General features: G+C 38.2%; 1 protein-coding gene across 2 annotated transcripts in view; it reads left to right on the top strand.

Annotated features, from left to right (window-relative positions):
* klhl4 (kelch-like family member 4) overlaps positions 1-16,625 on the top strand; it is a 264,792-nt gene that overhangs the window by 201,647 nt on the left and 46,520 nt on the right. For both annotated transcript variants that reach the window (XM_078412299.1, XM_078412298.1), the window contains exons 2-3: positions 14,783-14,956; positions 16,222-16,358. In XM_078412299.1, coding sequence (XP_078268425.1) covers positions 14,814-14,956; positions 16,222-16,358 — 280 coding nt within the window. In that variant the 5' untranslated portion in view covers positions 14,783-14,813. The remainder of the gene's footprint in view (positions 1-14,782; positions 14,957-16,221; positions 16,359-16,625) is intronic.

Genomic DNA, 16,625 nt, shown 5'->3' with positions numbered 1-16,625 from the left:
TGAAGCCATCCTCACATTTTTTCTCTGTGACATTTTCCAACGCAGACTTCAGTATTGTGTTAAAAGATATATGACAATAAATTTAGGAATGAGTATTTCAGTTATGATCTTTCCATTGCCAACTTCAGTTTTCAATTTTAGGAATACAGCTCGGAAACAGGCCCTTCAGGCCACCAAGTCTGCACAGACCAGCAATCCCCACACACTAACTACACACTAGGGACAATTTACAATTTTAGAAGCCAATTAGCCTACAAACCTGCACGTCTTTGGATTGTGGGATGAAACCGGAAATCCCGGAGAAAACCCACGCAGGTCACAGGGAGAATTTCCAAACCCCGTACAGGCAGCACCCATAGTCAGGATCGAATCCGGGTCTCAGACGGTGTAAGCCAGCAACTCTACCGCTGCGCCACTGTGCTGCCCAAACTTTTGATAAGTCGGAATAGAGAATTTTACATAGGCTGTGGTGGACAGTGAATGAAATGTTTCAAATTCAATCAAACGTTTTAGAAAAAGTAAAATATCAACAGTGTACAGAAAAAAGGAAAGGTTGAATTATTCCATACCTGGCATTTATAATTTATCACTGGTCAATCTTCACCAGGTACAGATATAATTGTAAAATAAAATCAATTTTAAAACTCATATTTTAGTGCAAGTGGAATAAAACAAATGAATAGAAATAAAAATGACATTATTGCAGATGTGTGGTACTATAATCTTATTAGGTTTTACTACCAGACTATTGACTAAAGATATGTTCATAACTGAATATAAAACTGTAAAAGGTGCTGACTGTGCCCAAAGTTGCCTTTATATTGCCCTGGAGCTTGGTGGGAAATGACAGCAGTTCTCACTGGACAATTGACATTAATTATAATCTCACATCTGACACTAAGTTCAAACTCAAATGAGTATCAGTATTCTACCTTCGCAGGAGACACAGATAAATTACAGGTGGCATCTCAAAGCACTTGTCTTTGCATAGGCCTTTCCTCATACGACTGAATATAGATGCCTGATTGTTAAAGATTGTTGGTGGGTGCAGTACACTGGTGGGAATGTGATGCATTTACTGCTGCTAGTAGTTAGAAATGCAGTCGGAGATGAGATCAGAATGTGCAACTACTGATGTTGAGCTTGCATGCAAAGTAATTGAACATTTTGCAGTATCATATCCCATTATCTTTCCTTGCAATCAGGTTGACAATTTCCTGCAACTATGAGTTCAGCATGAGCCTGGGCGACCCGTTCATCTCTCCTTGTTACACATTGAGCCAGCTCTACAGTCTGAAGTTGGGTCCTGAACCAAAATGTTATCTGTCCACAGATGTTGCTGACCCACTGAATTCCACCAGCACTTTGTGTTTTGCTCAAGGTTCCAGAATCTGCTGTTTTTGTGTCTCCATTTTACTGCTTACCTTATCTTTTGCTGTCGTTTATCAATGGCTGGCAGCTGAAAGAAGTACTTGCTGCTCTTGTTCAAGGAACACAGGTTGTCATGGAGTCATTAAACCCTATAATTGCACAACATGGAAATGGGCCCTTCAAAGCTGACCTTTTATCCGCATGTATACTAATCCCATTTTCCCCGCATTAAGTCTGTTTCGTTTTATGTATTACGTAAACATGTGGCTGTCTAAGTGCCTCTTAAACGTAGCATTTGCATCCGATTTCACCAACTCCTCGGGCAGCATCTTTCACATATCAACCTCTTTGTGCAAAAAAAATTGCCCCTCTTTAAAACTCCTACCTCCCACCATAAAACTCTGCACCCTTGTTTTTAATATCCCCACTGTCGGAAAAGGATTTTGATGTTCTACCTTATCAATCAATGCTTCTCAAAATCTTGTATATTTCTATCAGATAACCCCTCAGCACCTTTCTCTCTAGGGCAAACAAGTCCAGCCTATCCAATCTCTCCATGCAACGGAGGTCCTCCAATCCAGGTGATATCCTGGTGAATCTTCCCTACACTCTCTCTAATCTTCAACGCAAAGAAGTCAGTTTAGACTGGTATTGATCATGATTATCTTTGGGCTGTTGCTACAATCATGTTAATGTTACTGTAGTACATGCAGTCAAATCTGAGTAGAAATGCCATTGCAATCCCAGCTCGATGACTTTAGACTTTGGAGATACAGTGCAAAAACAGGGCCTTTGGCCGACCGAGTCCGCGCCGACCAGCGATCGCACCCTACACTAACACTATCCTACATCTGAGGGACTGATTTACAACTTAACAAAGCGAATTAACTTGCAATCCTCTACATCTTTGGATTGTGGGAGGAATCCAGAACACCCAGAGAAAACCCACATGGTCACAGGGACACGATACAAACTCCATACAGACAGCACCCCTACTCCAGAACGAACCCAGCACTCTGGCGCTGTCAGGCAACAACCTTACCACTGCGCCACAGTACCGCTGCCCCAATGTTGCCAATACTATTCCTTAACTGTTAACTAGAATATGCCTTGGCCTAGCAGGACACTCAGTTGCATGAGGTAGATTAGGCTGAAGTTTAAGCAGCCCCATTGCAATCTTTTCAAGGGCATAGTGTTATGTGCAATAAAAATTAACTTTGCCTCCAGTGGCTACAAACCAATATTAAATAAAACACATTTCTGTCTCTAAGCAGAACCCATCTCTCAGAAGATAAATCAAATCCATGGTAAACTTTGTGCAGGCAGACTACTTGCTGGATGTTGAATTATAAATGGGCCAGAATTTGTAGACAGTGGAAGAATACGTTGTCTTCCACTCTGCTAAAATCGTTTAAAGCATAAAATAATTCAGCAGTCGCTTTGCCCACCTCAGGTTTATAGACAATAGACAATAGACAATAGACAATAGGTGCAGGAGTAGGCCATTCAGCCCTTCGAGCCAGCACCGCCATTCAATGCGATCATGGCTGATCACTATCAATCAGTACCCCGTTCCTGCCTTCTCCCCATACCCCCTCACTCCGCTATCCTTAAGAGCTCTATCCAGCTCTCTCTTGAAAGCATCCAACGAACTGGCCTCCACTGCCTTCTGAGGCAGAGAATTCCACACCTTCACCACCCTCTGACTGAAAAAGTTCTTCCTCATCTCCGTTCTAAATGGCCTACCCCTTATTCTCAAACTGTGGCCCCTTGTTCTGGACTCCCCCAACATTGGGAACATGTTATCTGCCTCTAATGTGTCCAATCCCCTAATTATCTTATATGTTTCAATAAGATCCCCCCTCATCCTTCTAAATTCCAGTGTATACAAGCCCAATCGCTCCAGCCTTTCAACATACGACAGTCCCGCCATTCCGGGAATTAATCTAGTGAACCTACGCTGCACGCCCTCCATAGCAAGAATATCCTTCCTCAAATTTGGAGACCAAAACTGCACACAGTACTCCAGGTGCGGTCTCACCAGGGCCCGGTACAACTGTAGAAGGACCTCTTTGCTCCTATACTCAGGCAGCTTCGTCATTCTGCTCACCTACAATGAGCTGCATACCCTATACCTTTTCTTTATTCTTCCTATGGACTTCCATTTCCGAATTATTGAACTTCTGTACCATTATTGAATACTGAAGCTTATGGTTTTAATCCCTCCAGGCCAAATCACAATGTTTAAAAAACATTTGGACAGGTACATGGATAGGTACATGGATAGGGCAGGTTTAGAGGGATATGGCCCCAACGCAGGTAGGTAAGACAGCGTAGACGGGCCATGTTGGCCAATGTGGTCAGGTTGGGCCGAAGGGCCTGTTTCCACACTGTAAGACTTTATGACTCTCTTTGACAATGGAGGAATAATGTTCACCTGAAGCCCCAAAAGGTGACATAATGGTAGTGAAAATCGGGAGAGAATTTTGCACTCGCATTAAAGCTCATGAATAATTATAAGGCATCTCTTTCATTTACCAGTGAGCACCCTTGCCTAATACAAAAGGTATGAAAATAAACATAAGACCAATCTAGTTTGTGCTGAGATTCATGATTACCAACATTTTCAATCTAATCTGATGTGTGCATTTGGATGAGAGAGAGACAAAATTTGAAAGTTTCAGTTTAACCTGAAAATTGGAATATTTACCCCAACAGGCCTGAGGATAAAGAAAACAGTTAATGATTTTGTTGACGCACTCTTTTGGGAAAAAAAAAGATGAGATAACTATATGATTAAAATCAGACTTGAAGGCTGTAATGATAAGAATGGAGAGACAAAGTCAAACAGTCCATGGAACACAATGCCTCCTGTGCTGATAGAACCATGGGATTAGTATCTCTCGCAAACCAAGATGCTAAGGAAGAATAATAGGAGTTGCAAGGTTAATAAGTATTCTACAGATTGTTGTGATTGCTTCAGAAGATAGAGCAAAATTTTACACAACTCTGCATCAGAAGAAGAAATAAACTGTTTCTTCTTCCTTTACATCTTTGCATTATCATCAATGCATAATGAGTTAATTTTTTCAGTGTCTAAGAACATAGCTTGATGGATAAAATAGGATTTCAAAACCTGCAATCATGAAACATAAAAAATGTGGACATTTCAAAATTTAGACATTGCATTTTTTAATATCCTTGATAAATGTTTTCCCCCACACTTTATTTGAATGTATTTAAATAGTTCTGAGTTTAAACAGACATGGATTCAATCATAAGAGTGATCGGATATACATACAGTCTTACTCAAATAATATTTCCAGAATGGTGTGCGGTGAACTGAAGACTCATTTTGCAACACAGAATATAGCTTTAAGGCAATTCTGCAAATTGACATACAAAATAATGAATACATTCATCAGGCAGAATAGCAACTGTATTTGTTGTCCTTTTCAGAACAATTGCCTTAAGATTTTGAAGTAGGCAAATGATCATTTTTTGCATATTTATAACAGTATTTGACCTTGCAATCTGAAAATAATCAATATTTTACACTGCTCTGTGTCTTGGGACTGTTAGGAACTGTTCAGTTATCTAATTAGTGTCGGGACAAGTCATCATGCTGTTGTGCCAGTAGATTGACACTAAAGAGCCTTCAAAGGCAGCAAGACAGAACCTTAACTTTCTCCGCTTGACTAACCTGCATTTTGTCCAAGATGCCCACTTGGTAAAGCATTTTAAACTCATGCAAGAATGACTAAGGATAATTAGGCTCCTTACTGACAATTGAATTGGCTGCTGATGCACTTTAGAGACATTGCAATGTTTGGCAGGTCTGCAATACGAGTAACAAGCTCTGCTAACAGTGACCAGCTGGGCAGAGTTTATGGGAATTACGATCACTATTCAAAGCTTTCCAGCTTTCCCAGTTTGCATGCCGATTGGAATTGACTGACTGCTGTTTGAAGAGGGACTTTGATATGTCTGCAGATTTTATGGAGCATTTGCCAAAGCCTCACAAACACAAGATGTGTTTTCTAAAATGTCCTTGAGCATTTTACTTAAAGTAAAATGATACCTATGCTAGGATGTATTAGTATATCCTATTGGAGATCGTTTAGGAGTCATCAGGCATTAGGAGGCTAGTTATGGTTATTATGTTTTGATTGCCTTTGACCTGGAAGAGGAATGGGAAATGAACTGAAATCAAGTACAAGTTGTGTAGGAAAATAATTGCAGATGCTGGTACAAATCGAAGGTATCACAAAATACTGGAGTAACTCAGCAGGTTCTTCAGTCTGAAGAAGGGTCTCGACCTGAAATGTCACCCATTTCCTCTCTCCCAGATGCTGCCTGACCTGCTGAGTTACTCCAGCATTTTGTGATACCTTCGAAGTCAAGTACAACAACACTAAATGTTGGTGGGGAAAAGGACAGGAGGGATACAAGAATGAAGTTTTAACCAACGTCCCTGTTCACTAGGGTGTTTAAATTACTCTTTAATTCACATTCCTAATTTCACAGTGTGATGAGATTGATATAGAGATATGTGGACTCGTGGAAGAATGACAAACCTTGTTCTGCAACCTGTGGCATCCAATGGTACAGTTACTGTTTATGCAGCTCTCAGGATGCCTCAAAGCAGTATTGTTCCTTGTTTGCTTTCACCATCAAGAGAGAGGTCCTGACCTGTCATCTACCTCATTGGAGATCCTTGGACTACCCTTTAATCTGGCTTTACTAGACTGTATCTTGCACTACACATTATGCCCTTTGTCCTGTAACTGAACACTGTGGAGAAGTTGATTATAATCGTGTACAGTCTTTCCACTGCCTGGATAGCATGCAACAAAAAAAAAATTCACTGTACTTCGTTACATGTGACAATAGACTAAATTAAAAAAAGCCTTGCTTCCATTGTGATTCTATGCAGCTGTAACTCGCATGTACAAGAAATAATTTTAGCATTAATACATCACCTGTAATACAAAAGGCTGTTTTCGCATCTCAAAGTGTTGGAGAATGGAGATAGAATGGATTAGATAGGTTCAGGTAATCATTTCAATTTCCCCATCTGCACTGCAAAGTGTTCTATTACACAGATTCATAGGGGAAGAAACCTATAATTTCCTATACAGTTAGAGAAAGATTTGCTAAAAATAGTTGTCGATTGGGTGGGCCTGAAAATTCAGCAGTAAATTAAAAAAGCTTAAAAATTAGATGGATAGACACATAAACAAATATACAATGGCAGCTCTGCTCTGCTAAATGCAATTGAAATTGAAGAGTGGAAGCTGCTAATTATCCTGAATTTTCAAAGAAATATAAAAAGCGACCAGCTATTATCTATTAAAAAAACTTTATCACCTCCCCCAAGCTCTACAATGTCTGGCATGGTACTAGCGTTCAGAACAATGTTAGCATTAGTCTGGATGATTGATAGTTTTTTTTAGAATGAGGCCTATCAATATGCAGTAAGTAATTTGCAGCAGCAATAGCTCCAGGAAACCATTGTGACATGTTTTCTCCTCATCTGCACTATTTTGTGCAATCGTAACATTCTTGAGAGGGCATCCATCTAGCCTGATTCTGTTACTCTAAATCCACATTGCCTCCCTTCATCCAGAGTACTGGGACTCTTGCAGGAACTGACAAAGGTGCTCCATACGACAGACGAAACAAAGTCCAGAGGTTTCAGCTAGACTGCAACACATCATCTTTCCATTGTTATCAGATAAAACACTGGTTAAAACTGTTAATATGTAATACTGATAATTTAACTGAATACAAGTTAGAATAATTAATTACTTGCTGCGTAAAGTGTCCCACTCATTAGTGACTCTACTCCAAAGATACATAAAATCAGTGGAAAATCCAAGCAGATAGCAATAGGTCTGACAATTATGCAATTTATTATAAAAGTGGAGAGGACATAAATGGAGCCAGTTTAGCACTAAAAAGGAACAGCATAAATAGCAGGTTACAAACCAATCACCAAATGTATTCATGTGACAAAGGTCATAATTATCAAAAATAAATTCAAAGCTGCTCGATGTTGATGCATCTTTTCTGTTTACACTAATGTTTGCTGTGACAATTAGTGACTATTCTTTTGTTTTAAAGCTTCACATAGTGTCAGTAAGAACCACCTAAAATTATTTGGTGATGTAAGATATATCAGTAAAATAATTCATTTACTGAGATGAAATTTTAATTTTATCTTAGTGGATTAAATATTTTACATTTGCTTCATTTTAACAAGTGGTAAATATCGTGATTAAAATTTAGGTTTATTGTCACGTGTACCAAGGTATATTGAAGAGATTTGTTTTGCTTGTTATTCTATCAAATCAGATAACACAAAACAAAGACAATGTAGCCAAACTCAAGTATATCGAGCAAAGGGAAAGATACAGGGAAAGATATAGAGATCTCAGCATTGCAGTACAGCATTTCCAAAGACAAAGCTCAATAATTAAATGTAACATTTTCATAATTTTCTTTGTTTAAAAGCAGCTATCAAATCAAGGATAGATGGAGAATGGAAATTCGTTTTTTTTGTGTAAATGAGGATATTGTTTAAAACCTGTTTCATACACAAAAGGTGCTCGGATTTTAGAGGCAAATAATATTTTTGAACTTACTGTGAATTTCAATGTTCAAATACATCATGTGCATTAAAAATACTTGCACTGTGAAAATGCACTACAAAGTAATTAACTAATTTTTCAAAACATTTCACAGAAACAACGTACAAATTTAGCTTTGAACTTGCAAGTAATTACTTATTTTTATATTTGTTTTAGTACAGTATGTACAGAATGAATGCTGCTTAACTGTGACTGTGATATATGAATAAATTCTTCTGGTAGTTAATAGATGGTTTAATTTGTTGAAATGGGAATCAGCATGGAAATCAATAAAGGATAAGGTTATTGGCAATTTTACACCTCTGACTTATTTTTTTAATTCACCAATGGTTTCCAAGAGCACTCTGGGGCAGGATAAAAATGCAATCCTTCTAGGCTGTGCTATCTCACAATGCATCCACTACTGTCAATCTCATAGGTACACTTTTCCAGTTCATAGTTTCTACTATTTCATGTTTTCCTTCAAACAGGATTAGTGTAAGTGGATGAATGAGCATACATTGTAAGGTAGCCCAGGCAGGAAAGAGTGCCTTTCATCTTGTTCCAGATTGTTCTCCTTGTGGTAAAAATGATCATTTGGCCTACAGCAACCAAATTGGCTATCAAGGCAATCACATAATTCCATTCTCCCACATTTTCTACCACCTATTCTCCCTCACATACCATCAACATTTATTCCCCTTTCCCCCTGGGCTCCATTGTCACTTACACTGGGCCACATCAACCTCTCTGCCTGACTTTGGGATGTGGTAGGAAACAGGAGTATTTGGGCAAACCCACATGGCCATAGGGAGGGCATGCAAACTCAGGAGGTCAGGATCGATGTTGGGTCCATAAAACTGTGAGGTAGCATCTCTACAATCTGTTGCTGCAATGATTACCTTACATCAACATTTAATAAGAAAAATACTCAAAACTTGAGTTTATTTATAACATTACAGATGTAATAGATAAGCATGACACTGGAGAAGCAAATGTTCATTGAGATTTAAAGGCTTGCTGAGATTTCAAGGCAAGAAATAAACGATTCTCAAACCATTGTTTTCTTTTTTCCTCATATTGTTTGCCTTCAATTATAAATATACCAGAAAGTGCTGACAACTTAAATGTCTTTAGAATTTCCATCCTATGCCGGAATTCTGACTTTGGGTTGCTGAAAATGGGAACAGGATGTACACCCAAAATAGGGACAAAATGCCCATAAATTAACTTGACAATATCGTTGAATTGTGATAAACACATGGCACCTTGCCAAGATTACTTATGCGTTGATCATGGATTCTACAAGCTATGAATATCAGCTGCAACATCTCAAGATACTGTTTTGCAATACTTTAGCCATTGCAATAAAAATGTTAATAAGAAACACAAGAAACGACAGATGCTGGAATCTTGAGAAACAAAAAACAAAGTGCTGGAGGAACTCAGCAAACCGATAAGGTTGGATATTACATATGAATTCTGCATCTTAGACAGCTAAAATGAATTGGGACATAGATAAGGTAAATGGGGCATAGATATGGTGAATAACTACAGACTCTATCTCAGGTTAAGAGATAGGGCACCATGGCAGCCTCGCTAACAGTCTGTCTTGTCCTTTTCTTGTTTTGTTGTTTTTAGCTTGTTGTTAAATGTATGTTTTAGTGTATCTTTAGTTTTGTATTATGTGGGGGTGGGGTTGGGGGACACGATGGAAGCCTTTATCTCTTTTCTCGACAGAGATGCGACTTTTTCCATGTCGCATCTCCATCTGCACTGCGGCCTAACATCATGGAGCTGGCGGTCCCTTTGCTGGGCATCGACTTTAGGATCTCCAACCGCAGGTGCCTGTGGACTTAACATCATGGAACTCGCTTGGTTATGGATCGACTTCGGGAGCTCCAAGGCGCAGGAGTTTCGATCCTGCAGCCAGACTGTGGATGGTTCGACTGGCCCGACCGCGGGAGAAAAGGAGGGAAGAAGATAAGACTTTATTGCCTTCCATCACAGTGCGCAGTGGGGGATGTTTATGTTAATTTTTATGTAGTTGTGTGCCTTGCTGCTTCTTTGGTATGACTGGATGGCAAATCAAATTCCTTGTATGTTTTTACATACTTAGCTAATAAATTTGTTTCTTGTATCATATCTTTAAGTTGAGAGACGGAAGATTTACTTGGTACCTGAAGGGCATATTTTATACACAGAATGCACTGTGTGAATAGAACCAGATGCCAGATGAAGTAGTGGAGGTACTGTAGGTATAATTACCACAGTTAAAACTCATAGGTGCATGGATAGGAAAGATTTGGAGACACAGACAAGAAAATTTGGTCAGCACAGATAAGTTGGGCTGAAGAACCTGTTTCCATGTTGTATAGCTCTATAATAAAACCATGCGCAGAAAATGATAATAACTCAACAATTTTCAGCTCCTTGGAAATATAAACCAATTTAATTCTTACGTTATGGATTCTTTGAAAAAGTGTGGCATGCATTTCACTGTTTGAAATTTATATTCACATTTTAATGCATTGAATAAAATAAAGATGATATTTTTGAACATTAACCATTAGGCATTATGTAGAAACAAATGTTTTTCAGTTAAATGTTTGATTTGGGAATTTAATAGAATTGATATGAATAGAATGACATGGGATGGCACAGTGGTGCAGCAGTAGAGTTGCTGCCCTTCAGCGCCAGAGATCTGCATTTGATCCTGTCTCTGGGTGCTTTCTGTATGGTGTTTGTATGTTCTCCCAGTGACCGTGTGGGTTTTCTCCGGGTGCTCTGGTTTCCTTCCACATTCCAAAGACGTGCAGGGTTGCAGGTTAATTGGCTTCTGTAAACTGCATGTAGGATAGAACAAGTGTGTGGGTGATTGCTGGTTGGCTGGGACTCGGTGGGCCGAAGGGGCTGTTTCCACGCTGTATCTCTAAATTAAACTAAACTATGAAGTGTGATAGGTTTCCTGTTTTCATTCCAGGTATTTTGTAGTGAATGTTTCGTCATTCATTTATTAAGTCAATGGGGCAGAAATTATAGTCAGCTACAAATCAGCAGTTCTTGCAAACCTTGCTCACTGTCGACCAATGAACAAAGTTCAAAATATTAGAGCATAATTCTTCAATGGAAAAGTGGGTCAGAACCATTTAATCTTTCAAATTAGCGCCGCAGAGCACACTATACCTTAACATACTTAGCAAACAAGTGTGAGTTGGGCCTAGGGGCCTGTTTCCAATGAGAGGCCCTGTAATGATGGGAATTAAATAGAGTTGAAGGTAAGGTGTGGAGTGGGATTTGCGGGAACAAACCACACCCACATAAAATTGCCTGCCAGATATATAGAAGCTGTCAGATTAAAAAAGGCTAAATAAGTCTAAATGTTTTGGGCATTCAATAACATTAAATATCATTCAACATTTATTAAAACTCTTCTATCGTAAACTACTGCAGCAGGTCTCACCATGCTGCACTTCCAGTTGTACTCATGTATAGTATGAATTGCCTGGAACAGTATTTGAAACAAAAGTTTTCTTTGTATTTCGTTGCACGTGGCACAAATAAGGTAATACCAATGCCAATCCTTTACTGATAATTCTAATTAAAACCATTGCATCAGATATTCTGCATTTCCACTGATGTGTTTTCAAATGTGAAAGCTTTGAATTTACTGGCCGACTTCTGCAGTGAAGCTCAGACATGTTGGGATTCTCAACCGTTATTCACCACATTTGGCACCAAAAGAGAAATTGGGTTTCTATTTTAATTACTTTGCCTCAGTTCACTGTTTAATCACCCATAAGTCTGTATGTTATTAATTAACCTTTTTAAAATTAATTACATCAACTTTAGCACTGAATGTCAGCATCGTTAAAATCAGAGACATCACAGTCAGCACAGCCGCATCTCCAGCTATGCTGGCATTGAGAAGGTGCTTCAAAGGCCGTGACTCCACACTGCTCCACCCAAAGTGCGGTCATTGTTCAGACCATGCCTCAAAGCTCAAGGTGCAGAGAGTCAACAATGTGAGCCTTCTGCAATTTGGCTTGGCTACTGCACACTCGTAGAAACTGCAGGTGGCACTACCTGCTGGTACAGCACAATAAAAGACAATTAAAGTATTGACATCTTTTAAATATTTCACTTTTGAGAGTAATCAAAAGATAAGTGTTTGACTGTCATATGTCCCAAAGCAGAACCATGAAATTCTTACCTGCAACAGCACAACAGACACATAAACATAGTACTCTGTAAAATCCATAATAAACAACAAAAAAAGTTCCAAACAAATATATATATAACAATAATAGTGCAAGGAGAAATATAATGCCCTCAAGTCTATGTATTTTGGAGCTTATTTGGAGGTTATAGTGTTTAATAACCTGATGGTTGTAGGGACTTCAAAAATAAATGGAAAAATCCCAAAATGCTTTCACGGACTCACATAGTCAAGTAAAATAATCAGCATTAACCAATCCTTCTTTATTGCATTCTTCTCCATTGAAATTAGAATGGAAGCACAGGGAACTACTGTGGTTTCCCTTGCTGGATTCCAACATTAGAGCACATCAAATAAACAACCACTTTTAGTCGACTCTATGTTTTATGTCTCAATAATTCTATGTTTGTGCGAGTCGAAGTTGGTATGTGATCCATCCAGATATGGTGTAGGCAGATGATGGATGATGGGCTACAGAAAGCTATTACTTTTGCTTCCCACATACAATGCTTAAATATCTACAATTGAGAGCTAAACGCCAGGATAGTTTTTGGAACCAAGAAATGCCAGCACTTTTTAACCTGTTACAGTAACACACTATGCCCGGTAACCAGGTCTCAAATTTTTTTCCTATGGTAAGGGCATCAAAAATAAAAGGCCTTAGGTTTAAGATGAGAGAAGGCTGTTTTAAAGGAAATCTGAGGGATATGTTTTTTTGCACAGAGAGTGCATGATATCTGGATCATGCTACCCAAGGTGGTGGTGGAATCCGATACAATTACTACATAAGAGGTATTTAAGTGGACACTTGAATAAGTAAGGCACAGGATACAGTCCGAATGTAGGCAAATGACATTTAAATAGATTGGCAAAAATGTTGACATGGACATGATGGGCCAAAAGGTCTCTTTATGTTCTGCATAGGTCTCCCCAGTCTATGGCTGTAAGTTCACGAAATCTGTGCACAAGTAGAACTCCAAAAAGTGCTGACAGTTGTTTATAAAGTTAATAGTTATATGAGTAAATACTGTTTTGTCCCCACAAAATCCAGGCTATCGATTTTTTACAATTGTTTTGAGAATATGAAAGACGATGCATTGGAAAGATCTGTTTACCTGTCAAAGTTCTTATCCAACGATAAAGTAAATATAACTTGAGTAATGAGGCATATTTTATAGTTGAAGCAGCAGGAAGTGTTGGCTATTCAATTTGAGTCTGCTCCACCATTCAACATGATGAAGACTGATCATCCATGTAATAGAAAATAATAAAGTTATGTTGGAAAAGTTACATTGTCATTCACTTTCAAACAGATTGACCTTCTTATTTTCTGATCATACACAAAGGTTATTTGACTTAATCAATTATGCCTGAAGTTTCAGACAGGCTCAATGATTTTTTTTTAAATCTGATAATTAAGTTCTGAAAAACTAGCTGGGCCAATATTGCATAAAAATAGTTGTTTGTTGAATGAAAAAGAGCAATCAATCGCATGTTTCAACAAATGATACAAAACTATATTGTAGTTGATAATTTGTCTCTTAAAAAGATCGTTATTTATCAGATTTATTATTATAAAAATGTATCAAGTGAACATAATGTTGTTCAGTGATTACCAGGCTAAGTGGTAAAGTGTTATTCTGGATGCCTGCTATTCATATGAAACATATGGCAAGGGATTTTTCTTTCGTATAATAGTGCTGCGTTCTTGGCAATATGAATTCAAAAAGAGGGCTACTCCGTTCCACAATCCTGTACCCATATTCAATTAGATCAACAACTCCACTGACTCAATAAAAATTGAAAATGTTAAGGATATTCAGCAGGTCAAGCAGCTTCCAAAGAGATAGTTGAGTCAATATTTGTCAGAAAATACAAGATTTACTGTTCTTATTTCAAATTTATTGAATCTGCAGATATTTTTGGTTAATTCCATTTTCTTCTCTATGCTTAATACAATTCTTTAACAAAAATCTTACGGTCAGTACTGAGAGAGCAGAATTATATTTCCCATGACAGGTCTGATTAGCTTTAGGAAATAATTTTTTTAATCATTTAGTTTTTTTAGTTTAGTTTAGAGATACAGCACGGAAACAGGCCCTTTGGCCCACCAAGTCTGCGCCGACCAGCATTCACCCCTTACGGCTACCACTATAATGCCCACGCGGGAAAATTTACAATCTTTACCTAAGCCAATTAACCTACAAACCTGTACGTCTTTGGAGTGCGGGAGGAAACCAGAGCACCAGGAGAAAACCCAAGTGGTCACAGCGAGAATGTACTAACACTATATAGATACCACTCGCAGTCAGGATCAAACCTAGGTCTCTGGTGCTGTAAAGCAGCACCTCTAACGCTGCGCCACCATGCTGCCCGCTTCTACTTCTTAATTAATCTAGTGTCGGTCAATCCTAGAGAGATACAGATCGCTCTGATGTTTATTTTGCTTTGTGTTTGTTTCTTAACATGCAGCCCATGCAGCACGTATCAGTTGGAATATAAATGAATGGTGCCAGATTTTCTTTCATTGTTTCACAATGTTTTTTTCCTTTGTCTTCAGGCTGTCGTTAAATAGCTGTTCTTCCAACAGAATGAGCTCTGGTAGTTCGGATGAGTTCTTCCAGTCAATGAATCACGCAGAGCAAACATTTCGAAAGATGGAGAACTACCTCCAGCACAAGCAGCTGTGTGATGTTCTGCTAATCGCTGGCAACCACAAGATTCCTGCCCATCGGTAAAGATCAAGCTTTATTCCCGTCCATTTTAGGACTTGTATATCTTGAATGTGTGTCTTGTATTCCTTTTGGAGTCACATTGGATTGCCATTGGACCTTCAGCTGATAAGAAATAAAATGGTTTATATTTTCCACTAATTCAAAACACTGAATGCTTACAATTAGAATCAAAAGAAAATCTATCAATGTACTTAATTTTTTCCTCAGTTACTTCTGTGCCAAAAGCAAGTGTATTAAATCCAATTTGAAATAGGCATGTGGACTTTGAAGAGGCATCTCAAATATTGATGTGTATGGCTTGATTATATAACTTACAGCACTGCCAATAAGAATTATAGTATTCAAATATTCACCTGATAGGATTTGTTTAAATATCCTACGGTTATAATAAAAATCCAGAACACAAATGAATAACAGGAACTACATATTAAATCATTACTGCCAATTCCCCCAAGAATCTGTTTTGAATTCTTGAGAATACCAGATTGTGGTGATTAAAGGCTTTGGCTTACAACTCAGGATGTCAATACTTAAACAAAGCCTAATCAATGTTCAATCCTATTTTGGGGATCAAAATTAATTGTCTTTTATGTCTTAATTTTTTTGTTAAAAAAACCTTTGTAACTCCTGCCAAAATTTAAACCCGTGCTTGCTGATTTTCATCATCAAAATACAAATCTAAATTTCAATATTTTGTATCATCTTGCTGAACTAATAATTTATTGCGACCTTGCTAGTAATCAAGATAGTGTTTAATTAATAGTAAAAATCAAATCTAGTGGTACAATGGTACAGCTGCTGCCTTACCGCGCCAGAGACCCAAGTTAGATCCTGACTATGGGTGCTATCTGTATGGAGTTTGTACGTTCTCCCTGTGATCACGTGGGTTTTCTCCGGGTGCTCTGGTTTCCTCTCACACTCCAAAGATGTACAGGTTTGCAGATTATTTGGGTTTGGTAAAATTGTAAATTATCCCCAGTGTGTCAGATAGTGCTAGTGTACAGGGTGATTGCTGGTCGGCGCGGACTCGGTTGAGCTGAAGGACCTGTTTCCACATTGTATTTCTAAAGTCTAAAGAGTCTAAATTGTTACATAAGTTCCCGGTATGACAACCTGACCTGGAGAAAAGCATTAAATGGATCTGTAACAATTTATTTGACCAATGTATGGCTTTCAGGACAATTAAGTTGACAAAAAGGATGAGTGCTACATTTTTATTGTGAGGTGTTCTGCTTAACATTGATGTTATTTCCATTGTCTACAGCCTCGTTCTCAGCGCTGTTTCAGATTACTTTGCTGCCATGTTTACAAATGACGTACGTGAGGCCAAGCAAGAAGAAATTAAAATGGAGGGCGTAGACCCAGAAGCACTTAAAGCACTTGTTCACTATGCTTACACGGGTAATCTATAATTCAATATTTATTGAGGACGTTTTATTGGTTCAGTGGCAATATTTATATTGGAAGTTCGTTCTTTTCAGATTTCCAATTAATGAAATTAAAAAAAACATTCCACCACATATCTGAGTAAAATAATTGGCTTAAAATAAATATTTCAACATAAGGATTTGTGCTTTGAAAGTTTTTTTTTTAACTTATCTAATGTTGAATACTTCAAGTCTTGGATTATGATTCTTATTTTAGAAAATTGACAAATGCTCAAGTTTG

The sequence above is a fragment of the Rhinoraja longicauda genome, chromosome 15, assembly GCF_053455715.1.
Source record: "Rhinoraja longicauda isolate Sanriku21f chromosome 15, sRhiLon1.1, whole genome shotgun sequence".
Classification (NCBI taxonomy): domain Eukaryota; kingdom Metazoa; phylum Chordata; class Chondrichthyes; order Rajiformes; family Arhynchobatidae; genus Rhinoraja; species Rhinoraja longicauda.
The sequence above is the reverse complement of the archived record's forward strand: the minus strand, read 5'-3'. Positions and strand labels throughout refer to the sequence as shown.